The sequence below is a fragment of the Eubalaena glacialis genome, chromosome 17 (assembly GCF_028564815.1).
Source record: "Eubalaena glacialis isolate mEubGla1 chromosome 17, mEubGla1.1.hap2.+ XY, whole genome shotgun sequence".
Taxonomy (NCBI): Eukaryota; Metazoa; Chordata; class Mammalia; order Artiodactyla; family Balaenidae; genus Eubalaena; species Eubalaena glacialis.
The window spans coordinates 72825515-72838443 of record NC_083732.1 but is presented as its reverse complement, the minus strand read 5'-3'; the positions used below and the strand labels follow the sequence as shown (position 1 = coordinate 72838443).

The 12929-nt window shown below is 36.8% G+C and overlaps 1 protein-coding gene across 5 annotated transcripts in view; it reads right to left on the bottom strand.

Annotated features, from left to right (window-relative positions):
- TBC1D31 (TBC1 domain family member 31) overlaps positions 1–12929 on the bottom strand; it is a 61058-nt gene that overhangs the window by 45125 nt on the left and 3004 nt on the right. For 3 of the 5 annotated variants that reach the window (XM_061171337.1, XM_061171338.1, XM_061171340.1), the window contains exons 2-4: positions 11848–11994; positions 8111–8226; positions 4363–4541 (exon numbers count right to left, since the gene is read on the bottom strand). In XM_061171337.1, the coding sequence (XP_061027320.1) occupies positions 4363–4541; positions 8111–8226; positions 11848–11994 (442 nt within the window). The remainder of the gene's footprint in view (positions 1–4362; positions 4542–8110; positions 8227–11847; positions 11995–12929) is intronic. The other 2 variants (XM_061171339.1, XM_061171341.1) reach the window with 2 other exon arrangements.

Genomic DNA, 12929 nt, shown 5'->3' with positions numbered 1-12929 from the left:
TTTGATAATAGTTTTAAAAAAACATACATACACACATATAAAATATACTATGGAACATACTGGGTAATTAGAACAATCTACTAAGGACTAAAGCTAATAAGACAATAAAAAATGGTAACTCAAATACATCAGGTGCTGATGCCCTTGCTGAGCTCATCCAACTCCTCCTCACTTTTGTCCTGAGCTCACTCTGTCAAAGACAATCTGGTAGGTCTTTTGCAAGTTTCATTATGTTAAGAAGATTTGTAATATGAAGGTCTTACAGAAAGAATTTGCAGTGAATACATTATAATCTATAATGAATGCCCTAAAACACTTTCAAATCTGATGTCAAAAAAAGTGACTTGAAATTTTTATTATAATTAGCAATATTTTTCTAGAAAAGTAATAAAGTTTATTCCTACTGGGAGAAGCAAAAGCTTAAAAGTTAATGAACATCAGCTGCTATTTTGAGGCATAGCTGTGATAGATTGTTGCCGACATGATTATTCATTACTAGATTTGTGATTTTAATTGCCAGATTTTAATGATTATAAAATTGTTCCTAATGAATCATGTCATTATTTATATAGTGTCATCTCCTGACAAACATAAAATGCTTAGAAAAAACTTCAAAAGCACTAACAAAATATACTCTTTGGAGGGTTGGCTGCGGTTTTTCCTTACAAAATATGAAAATCTTAGCCTTCCCAATTCACTTTTGAGAGGTATGTGAGTTCTTTCCAAAGTTTAAAGAGTTCAGGATAGTAATAAGAGAAAGTTAAGGTCAAATGTACAATTCAGCAAAAATTTAGTGAGTGCCCAGTGTATACAGAGACTGAGTAAGTTCGGTAACACACTATTCAATGTTTTCTGATACCCATCACAAAACCTTTTCTGATACATACTGAACGACAGTAATTAGAAATCTCAGGATTTGTTCCAAAATCTTTAACTAAAGAGCTAAATATCTTACCTCCAAGTATCAAAAAAAAGAATCAAAATTTCCTAATTTGAAGAAATGTAATTGGTCTACCTGAGAGGCAGTATGGCGTAATGGAATGACTTCAGAGTGAAACAAGCTTCGGTTCAAAACTGCAACCCTTTCATAAACTATGTGACACTTTCTGAAGTGCAGTTTCCCCAATTGTAAAATGAGAATAATAGTATCTACCTTTTAGGATTATTTAAGCTTAAAAATAACAAAACAATGTGTTAAGTACATAGTAAGGACTCAACAATTGGTATCTATTACTATTAGTGTTAATTACGGCTATTGCTAGGTACAAAAATCAGTGGAAAGGGGATGGAGTGGTAAGTTCTTTAAAAACATTTTGAAATCAAAGGTCTGTAGTTCCTTATCTGAAACCTTTAGGGACAGATGTATTCCAGAATTCAGAATTACTTCCAATTTGAGAAAGGTAATATAATGCATATTCTGTAATATTATGTAGAACCCCCAGTGACCTGGAGCAATACTCCATACTCAAACATATTAATATTTCAGCCTCATGTCAATTTAGTTCAGATTTTGCTGCTAGATGAATTCCAATCAGATTTTGCCACAAAATGAGTTATTAAAAAACATCTGGGTTTCTGAGTTGCTAATGAGGGATTGTGCATCTATTTAACATAGTTCAAAAGAAAAAGAATACAGTTCCCTTAGAGCTTTTTAAGAAGATATGTAATCGCACTGAGATAATCCCATAATAAAGCTAGATAACAGATAACAATAATAAATAATAACATTAACGACAATATAGAAATAGCAGCTGCAGCTAACTTGTACTAAGCACTTACTATAAACAAGCATCGTGCTAAGTGCTTTGCACAGATTATCACATTCAGTCCTGAAACTAACCCTGAGGTAAGCACTATTACTATTTTCATCTTACACACAAGGTAAACAGCTTGTCAAAAATGTTTAACGTGAATCTACTCAAGACTGTAGACCTAAATTCAAGTTTACAAGAAATACAGGTGAGAGAACAAGTTAAATGACATAATGAGGAAACAGTAAGACACATCCAGAATGTGGGGCGTTTTTCAACACAACTAACTGGCCTGGTCTCTCAAAAAAAAAAAAAATTCATGTTATGGGAAAAAAAGAGAAAAGGTAGGAGACCGTTTTAGATTAAAAGAGCCATCATAAAATGAAACCCATAGCATCATGTGTCACCATGTGTCATCAAGGGAAAAAAATCACAAAACTTTTATTTAAAATATAAAATCTTTTTTATATTTTATATATATATTATATATATATATAAATATATATATATATTTTTATATATATTTTATATATATATACCAGGACTTCCCTGGTGGCACAGTGGTTAAGAATCCCCCTGCCAATGCAGGGGACATGGGTTCAATCCCTAGTCCAGGAAGATCCCACATGCCGCGGAGCAACTAAGCCCGTGTATCACAACTACTGAGCCCACGTGCCACAACTATTGAAGCCCGCTTGCCTAGAGCCCGTGCTCCACAACAAGAGAAGCCACCACAATGAGAAGCCTGTGCACCGCAATGAAAGAGTAGCCCTCGCTCGCAGCAACAAAGACCCAGCACAGCCAAAATTAATAAGATGAATAAATTTATATTAAAAAAAATAAAGTATAAAAGCAGAAACTGCAATAAAAATATAAGTTTAATAAAAACTTGATAAGAATAAAACTTTTACTTTAAGATTAGTTTATAACTATTTCCTATTTTCAACAGAATAAGCCAGGAGTGACAACCACCTGACTCATCTCCAGTCCTTGTATGGCCCAGGAGAGAATGGCTTTTACATTTTAAAATTATTTCATTTCAGATGGTTATGTAAGTACACACATAATATCCTCAATTTTGCTCTTGGCCAGCAAAACCAAAAATGTTTACTATCTGGTGTTTTGAGGAAAAGTTTGCTGGTAACTTATAGACTATGATGTTCTATTATTTTCGAATATACTTAAATGTATACTGCATACTGTATTCACATTTACTACATTTAATTTTATTCTCTTATCACAAACATTTGGAATCCTATTTTTTAAACTAAAATGTCTGAATGACCAAGGCAAGGCTAAAATTGGCAACTATTCCGTGTATACTAATTCTAATTTCATGGTAAAAAGAACAGATGGTTTTTGTGTCATTGTTTCATGACTGTTTCCACTGTGGGTTCAACTTTCAATGTTCTCTACCTTAGAATTTAAAATTCAATTTAAGTATTAAAGCGGTTAAAGAATAAAAGACCTACTAAGGCATTTGGCCTAAATACCTGATGAGTAAGCTGGCTATAGCTTTTATCTTTTTTAAATTATTAAGATCTCTGAGATTTCCGTGGAGACTACAAAATAAATTTTTGGTTGACATGCACTGCTAGCTGTTCATGTTAATAACCAAGAAATTAAAAGCAATACTGCATGTATAATATAACCTGAAGCAAAATAATTAAATGGGAGATGCAGACAATCCTGAAAATAGCATTTAGCTAATCAAATAGAAGAAAAATAAAAAAACCTTAAAAGCAAAAGAAATGGATTTTTAAAAAAGTGATATATGTGTACAATGGAATACTGATCAGCAATAAAAAGGAACAAACTACTGATACATACAACAGCATGGATGAATCTCAAAAACATGACGCTGAATGAGAAAAGCTTTTACACATACCATTACTGACCAGCTCTACTTATGTGAAATTTTAGAACAGATAAAACTAACCTATGGTGGAAAAACATCAGAGGAGTGCTTACCTGGGAAGGGATATAATGGAACTTCCTGGGATGATGGTAATAATAGGTCTGCACATGTTACAAAAGTGTATGTATTTGTCAAAACCTAATAAATGAATACTTAAAGATTTGTGCATTATACACAAATTTTACATCAACAAATACTGAACCCAATTAAATGTAGTTAATTAAATGCAGGCTTAAAGCACTGATGGGCAAGCACTGATGTCTGCAATTTACTTTAAAATGCAAAAAAAAAAAAAAGATGAGTTAATAAACAGAGGGACAGAAAGATGGATAGATCCATAATATAGTTTACTAACATGTAAGTAAAGTATAGTATAGTAGGATCTAGACCATGGGTGTACATGTGTTTACTGTGAAATTCTTACAAATCTGCTATATATTTGAAATTTTTCATAATTGGGTTAAGAAATAAAACAAAATCAACCAGCTAAGTAAAAACTAACACCTAACTAAAGTTGAAGTTACACACTATAATAATAATTAAAAAAAAAAAAAAAAGGTTTGCTTGTTGCTGAGTTATGAAGGCATAGCTAAGTGGGACAAACTGAACCATTACTCACAATATCTATATTCTGCTGATCAAGAAACTAGCCTGAGAAGCACAACAGACCAAGATGTGTCCCCCTTCACTGACCTTTTGTATACCCACAGACTGGAGAATATTCAGCTTTCTTTTTCTTTGGAAGGTATCCAAGTCCCATAGCTGTGCTGTATCAGAAGAAGTAGTGATGGCGTATCTCCCAGATGCGTGCACAGAGATCGAGAACACCGATGATTCATGTCCTCTCATCCAGCTAACTAGCTCCCTGGTGACTGTGGGAAAAAGGAAAACAGTTATACAGGTCAAACCCTGTATTTCATCCGAGAACTGATTCAGTTGATGGCTAGGGATTATATGAGGTCCCTCCATCTCCGTTAACATCTAAAAAGAATGGAAGCCGGTGGCTGGTTGATGAAGTGCACCGTAGGACATGTTAGTAACATGCGTAACACCGAGGTTGGAGGGGAGGAGGCCAAAAGGGGGTTTAAGAACAGCCTTGAATGTGACGTGATGGAGTCTGGGCTTTCTCTTGAAATAGTTTTACGCAGAAGAATACCATATCTGGTCTGTTTCAGAAAGCACTTTGAAGATATGGTGGATATACTAGAAAGGAGGAAGAGATTACAAAATGACTAGTTTATCTGTTGCTGTAATAACCCAGGCAGGAGATAAGGAGGGTCTATACTAAGAATGTGGCAATGGAGAAAGGAACAAACTCAAGAGCTACAAAAGAAATATCAAAGGACTCAGTGATTAAATGGATGTGTTGAGACAAAAGAGGAGTTGAGACTCCAGTGGCTCTGGTTTAGTTCCATAAGCAGGTGGTGATTCTACTACCTGACATAAATACACAAGGAGGGACAGACTTAGCAGTGTGAGTGAGAAGAGGTAACAAATTTGATTTTTAAAATTGATTTGGTGTGTGTACGTGTGTGTGTGACACACAAGCAGAGAAAACAGTCTGGTAGAGAAAACAACAAAAACTCTTCATAATAATTATCAATGGGTAATAAAATTACAGTGATTTTTACTTTCTCTTTACGTTTTTCTGTGTCTCCAAGTTTTCTATAATAGGCATGGTATACTTTTATGGTCAGATTTTTTTCCTCCAGAAAGATGGAAGTGGGGAGAACAGTCAGAAAGCAAGATGTAAATCTGGGAAACATTAAGACACAGAGTAGGTCAAAACTGAAGATAGAGGAACAGAAAAACCCTTGGGAAGGGAGGAGTGGTTTCCAAACACCAGTCTGAAGTCTGGCATTACTTAATGATCAATTTTTCATTGGCCTTCAGTGAAATGAGAAAAGGATAACGTAAGGAGTTTTTCATAAAGCTAAATTTAAAGTACTACCTTTTAATCTATTATATCCTTCTAAGTTTATGTTTAAAAAAAAATCCCTTGTTTTATGAAATGAAGTTATATTGTTTTTTTCCAATGTCAATCAGCAAAATTAAAAGTTGACAACCTATGTTGGTTCCTCTACTTTTTCTTTTTAATTGGGTCAAATACCCAAAAGTCTAGGAACCACTAAAAGAACCCAGAAAAGAAAGAGTCGGAAAAGTAGAACCTAGAGAGGTAACAGTAGAAAACTAAGACTCTTGAAGTAACCCAAAGTGTTAAAAGCTATGGAGAAACAAAATGAAAAGGATAAAGAGGATTTACACAATCAGAGGTTACTAAACACCCTGGAGACAGAAGTCTTGGAAGCCTGGATGCGGGCACTAAGTGTCAGAATCCATCGATGGATGCTGTGAAGAAGCAGGATTTGGCAGCAAAGAAAGGGAGGTAGTTGGGGAAGTAGAGACGGCATCTGAGGAAGGGGCTTGGTTAAGAGGGGTTTCCATAAGACAGAAGACACTATAAAAAGATAAAACTAAGACGAGAGGAGGAGAGAATGGATAAAATCCGAGGAAACCAATCACACAGGAGTTTAAAGACTTCGTTTTTCAGAATTTCAGTGACAGCAGTGTTTGTAATATCAAAAATTGGAAACAGTTTAAAGTCCATCAATAGGTAATAGGCTAAATAATTATGGTATTGCAAACATTTATAGAGTATGATTACTAAGTACTGATCTTAAATATATAAAATTTTCATGTGGTAAGGAAGTGATTCCACCAAACAATAGGATGATCATATATTTGTTAGAGTATAAAAAAGGTATATGCATAGAAAACAGATTGGAAAGATCAGTCCCTGTTATAAAAACACTGACTGTGTCTCTGGGCATTACTGCAGGATGACTGCCTTTTCTTCCTGCATGTGCGGTGAGAGGGTACTAGTAATTAAGAGCAGGGACCCTGCCGCTTGACTCCCAGATTAGGAATCCTGGCTCCACCGCTTACCAAGCTGTGGGAACTTAGTCAAGTTACTTCTGTGCCTCAATTTCCTCATCTGCAAAATGGGTATAACAAGAGTATCCATCTCTGTGTGTTATTATGATGAGTAAAATTAATTAATATGTATAAAATCATAGAACAGTACCTGGCAAGGAGTAAACACTATATGTGTTAGCTATTACTATTACTACCATTCTTATTATTGTTTATAATTTTTCTAAATATTATAATACATAGGTTACATTAATAACAAGAAAAAACAATGCAGTTGAGATTTTTTTTTTCTTAATAATAAGTTCAGTTTACAGAACTCTAAGTTCTCTATTAAAAAATATAACGTGATATAGGACTTCCGTGGTGGCGCAGTGGTTGAGAGTCTGCCTGCCAATGCAGGGGACACGGGTTCGAGCCCTGGTCTGGGAAGATCCCACATGCCGCGGAGCAACTAGGCCCGTGAGCCACAATTACTGAGCCTGCGCGTCTGGAGGCTGTGCTCCACAACAAGAGAGGCCGCGATAGTGAGAGGCCCGTGCACCGCGATGAAGAATGGCTCCCGCTTGCCGCAACTGGAGAAAGCCCTCACACAGAAACAAGACCCAACACAGCCATAAGTAAATAAATAAATAAATAAAATTAAAAAAAAAAAATATATATATATAATGTGGTATAAAGTACATAGGTTATATTTAAAAAGTGTTTATTCTTGTACCTGTGTAGTAAGGAATTTGGCCTTCAAAGAGAGGTATGGCCTTTGTCCAGTCTCCAAGGAGGCAACCTCTAAACCCTTGGAATTACTCCAGTGGTAGGACTGTCTTTGTTATTTGTGGTAGGTCCCTGGACAACAGCAGATGGCTCATGCTAAGGAGAGAACCTCAGAGTGGGGACTGGCCACACCAGAAAGACCAACCATGCGAGTGACTGGAAGGTTGGGGCTTTCGGCCACATGATGTCAGCCCAACCTCCAGAGAAGAGGAGGGCTGGACATGGAGTTTAATCAAGTGGGCAATAATCCAATCATGCCTATGTTATGGAGCCTCAATAAAAACTCTGGAAGTCAGAGCCTGGGTGAACTTCCCGGTGTGGCAATACTCGGTGCGGATGGCCACACACGGATGCCGGGGGGTAATGTGTCTCTGGGGACAATGGAAGCTTCTCTTTTGTGAGCCTCCCAGATTCCACCCTATGTGTCTCTTCCTTTGGCTAGTTTTAATTTGTATCCTTTCGCTACATCAAAACTATAACCATAAGCATAGTGCTTCCCTGAATTCTGTGAGTCATTCTAGTGAACTCCCAAACCTGAGGGTAGTTGTGGGGAACCCTGAGTTTGTAGTCTGTTGATCTGATATGAGGATGGCCCTGGGACCCCCAAACCTGTGGCTAGTGTCTGAAGTGAGGGTCATCGGGTGGGGTCTGATCCCTCAGACTATACAGATCAGCCAACTCCTTGCAGTATTTCTGTCTACATTTCACTCTGCTTCAAAAGAGAAATAGGACTTCTTACCTGTATCGAAACATTTAATAGAATAATCAGCTAACGCCACAAGGAATTCAGACTTCCTATGAAGATTAAAGGCCAGAGCTGTGCAAGCTTGCGATGTTCGCTGAACAAGATTAAACCTATGAAGAGATTACTGCGTTAGTATCAGAAACTCTTCCAATAATTGTAAAATTTCACATTGGAGGAGTCCTTAGAGCTGAAGAAAATGAAACCCAGAAAAACGAGCTCCCATTTTGGCAGAACGAAAACAGATTACGAAGAGGGCTACCTGCTATGTAAAGGAGTTTGGATTTTACTTACACAGACTGGGAAGCCATCAAGAATTTTTGAGCACAGCAGAATCATGGTCAGGCATGTCTTTCAGGAAGAGGATTCTGGCAGAGATGGCAAATGGACAGGGGGGCAAGAAGAGATGACTAAGAAAGCTACTACAGAGACTCTCAACCAGAGTTACGGGTATAAAATGGAAATGACGAATAGGAGAGGTGTCAGAAGTCAAGTGGAGAAAGGCCTGGTGATGCACGGAACGTGGGGTGAAGAGGGAGGAATCAGGAATTCCTCACACGTGAAATGAAGATAAGAAAAGATGTCTCATAGGGCTGTTGTGACAGTTAAATGAAATAATATCTGATGATTAAATGAAATAATGTATGTTAAGTGCTTAGCAGAGTACTTGGCACCTAGCCACAGTTTCATTTACCAAAAAATGAAGTTTTCAAGCTTAGGCAAAAGAGGAACACATGTGCGGGTAGGAAATAATCATTCTGGTTTTAAACATGCAGCGTTTAAGGCCCTTGAAAAGCATTTAGAGCCGTGCTGTCCAAAAGAAATGGAATGCAGGCCACAAGCATAATTTAAAATTTTCTAGGAGCCACATAAAAAGAGTAAAAAGAAACATATGAAATTAATCTGAACATATTTAACTTAATTCATTGTGTATCTAAAATATTATCGTTTTAACATTTCATTAATAAAAAACTTAGAGATATTTTACATTTTTTTTTTCATAGTCTTCAAAACCCATCTCAATTTGGACTAGCCACCTCTCAGGGGCTAAAGAGTTCCATGCAGTTAGTAGCCACCGCATTAGACAGGCCAACCTAGAAGCTCCTCAGTGGGTGGCAGAAGCAGGTCTGAGTTAACAATGTTATGTGGCAGCTGACGTCTGAGGCTTGATGGTGATAAGATTATTAAAGAGAATACCTAGAATGTGCAAGGAAGCAGGCCAGGGACAGATGCCCAGACAGAATTGAAAAGAGACCACTGGATTAGGCGATTAGGAAGAGGGAGCCCACTGCAGTGGGCTTCAGAATCAGACAGGCCTGATTTCAAGTCACAGCTACGCCACTTACACCTCTGCCCAGATGTGAGTATTTACAGAGAGAAAAGGGACAGTGGACAGAATAAAAGAGAGGAATACTCATGGTGCAAAGCCCCAAGGGTGGCCATAGAAGATAGAGATTAGCGCTGGAAGAAATTAGGATCACCTATTTCTACAAATGAACTGGCGAAGAGTTATGGATGGTTGAACTTACAGATATATTTGAGGTTGTGATGGGGGAGAAGAAAGGGAAGCTTGAGGGCGTCTATTTTCTCATGAATTAGGAGGCTAGGCAGTCAGAATAAGAGTAGAGTCTGAACATACGGAATCATGGAAATTGGTAAAAGTTTGGAATATTCAGAGAAGAATGGGAAAAGTAAATAACAATAGATATAAGCAAATGAAGTACTAGCATCACTGATGCTGAAGTTCATTACTCTGTAATGGAGTCAATCAACAATTATTTCTATTTTGTTTAGTCTGTTATTTTCTTTAGCGGGAGCAAAGAAAAGACAGGTGTATTGATTTAAGATTGGGAACTGTCTGGGTAGGTTAGCGAGAATAAAGGGTGGGAAAACTGTGACCATTATTTTTTTGGTAAGGAGTAGAAACAATGATTAACAGATTTCTACCTAGAAAATCACAGATAGATAAATCATATATGACCTCTTCTTTCCCTGAACTATTTGAGAATAAGTTACTGAGATCATGTTTCCTACAGACAAGGAAATTCTCCTATATAATCATAATATAACTGTCAAAATTAGAAAATTACATTTATATATTACTACCATCTAATCCCCAGACCCCAGTTTTGCCCATTGTCCTAATAATGTCCTTTATAGAAAAGGGACCAGTCCAGGTCCAAGCCTTGACTTGCCACGTGTCTAGGCACCCTCTGTCTGGAATAGTCTTCAGTCTTTCCACAACTTTCATGACCTTGACCCTTATGAAGATCACAGGCCAGTCTTGTTCTACAATGCCCTTAATTCAGCTTTGCCTGCTGATTCTACTGATTAGACTCAGGTTACCTGTCTTTGGTAGGTAGGACTATCAGAGAAGCAACACTGTGTTCTTATCACTGCACCCTATAAGGTGGCACACAAACTTTGATTTGTCCCACTACTGGTTAATTTAATTTTAATCATTTGATAAGGTGGTGTTTGCCAGGTTTCTTCACTGTAAAATTACTCTTTTTTTCCTCTTTAATTAATAAATATTTTGTGGGGAGGTACTTTGCAACTATGCAAATATCCATTCTCATTAAACTATCTGTTTGTTGATTACAGCATGAATTCACAAATTTCTATTTTATTCAGTGGGTTATGACCCATCACTATCATTTATTTTGAAACGCAAATTGTCTCCAATCTGCCCAGAGAGAGCTCCTTCAAGCTGACGTTTATGTCTTTTTGACACATCCCCATCATTCTCTGAACAAGTCCTTCTTTCTGGCTACAAAGTGTTCCAGGCTCATCTTGTACTCTCCCTGCCTCCATCCTGAAACTGGCTATTTCTGCGAGGATCCCTGATTTCTTGTAACAGAGAGTGATATTTAGAAAAGAACTGGCCACTAGGTATATTCATTACTACTGCGGTGTTATTGCTCCCAGGTCCTATCAGCGGACAAAACTAGGAAATATATGTACATATAATTCATTCACTTTCTCATACACACACCTCTGTTCATTTCTATGTCTGTCTATATATGCTCAAAACCAGGAGTTCACACAGATATACCCAATTACAATCCAGTTCCACAGGGTTCAGTCGAGTTTCCTCCCTTTCCATGTTTGTAACTCCCCTTTCCAATAGTGAGGAATCTGGCCCCCATCATCCTCAGTCTATTTATTCATTTGACCAAACCTCGCCTCTTTCCCATGACTGCCCTGCCCCCAGGCAGACAGGTTCTGACTCTCTGGCTGGGCTAACACAGTTTTCCCTCCCACCCACTCACTCTCACTGCACAGATGCCTGCCTTAATCAATCCCACCTAACTGCTTTTTCACTAATTGTTCGGCAAAGGAAGAGAAAACGAGGAAGAGTGAAGATCAATTCTTTAAAACTCCTAGATCTAGTATACTGACAATAATGTACAAAGGAAACTGTGTTCTTTCTAAACAATTGACAGACATTAACTGATAAATTAGCAATAATAAAATTTTAAATTTAAGGGAAAAAAAGCTACTAGAGATGCTGTTAAAACCAGAACTTTAATTCTCTGAAAAAAAAAAAAAATCTAACCATTTTATCTTTCTATTCTTTCTCACGTTATTCTACCAACACTTAGGACAGAGTTTTACAAGGTGCCTGAAATACAGTAAGAACTTAATAAATCTTTCTGAATGAATAATTAATAGCAGGTACTAAAATAGTCAAGGAATTAATTACTTGGTAAATATCCAAAGTATCTGCTCACCTGTTTCCATACAAGTCAAAAACATAGATATTTCCTTGATGGTCCCCAGCAATTAAAGAATCACCTGAGCTATCAAAAGCCACATTCAAAAACCGTAAAACTTTGGGCAGGTAGTCAGAAGTGTTGTGAATGATGTTCACTATAATTCTGTCAAAAAAACAAAAACAAAACCCATTAAATTCTATGTCAAGCGTTACTTGTTGTCATGAAAACTATGGATTTTGTAGTAGGCCGCACTAATGTTGAAGTTTTCTGCCTACCCCGTCTTCCCTCTCCTACTGCTGCTGTTCCTCTGCCTCTCCTAGAAGCAACCCTACAAGGATTTCTGAAAACTGTCCAGGAAGCTATTGTCAAAGTAGCTACGATTCATTTATTTATCAAATACCTGAAAACCCAGGGTGTCAGACACTGAACAAGCCAGGAGCTAAGAGTAGTTGATAGACAGGGGCCCTGCCCTCAGGAAGCTTTCAGTTTAGTAGTAAAGACAGACACTAAAAAATATAAACACACACATGAAGAGATTTATAAACTGTGATTAAGTCACAGACAACAGGATATGATAAGAAAATGTATTTTTGATTGAGTAGTTGAATTGTTACATCAAGCAACAGACCCATGATAAAAACAATGAATTAGTGAAAAGTAGTTTTATATAAATCACAAGCTACCATATGTAAGAAAAATTTCAATTCAATATCCTAATTTTAAGATATCCTAATGAGATTTTGTTTTTGTGATAACAGAATGTTCCAAGTGTACATGAGTTTTATTTTCAGGTACATTTGTCTAAAGCTATTATTTTTTGAGAGGAAGATCATGTACCATGTATCTGCTGAAAAGAAAACTGTTATAAAACTTGTAGCACAAATTAACTAACTCTTTAAAATAATATATGTGTTTATATTTGGGACATGAAGACCAGAAAAATCCCATTCTCTCCTGCAACAAGTTTTCAAATCATGAAATTTTTTATCTTAATTGACTTTCTACGAATTTGAATTTTAACATTAGAAACATCTGCCTCATTATCACTTCATTTAAAAAACACTACATTGAATTAAGTATATCAAACATTTTCTACA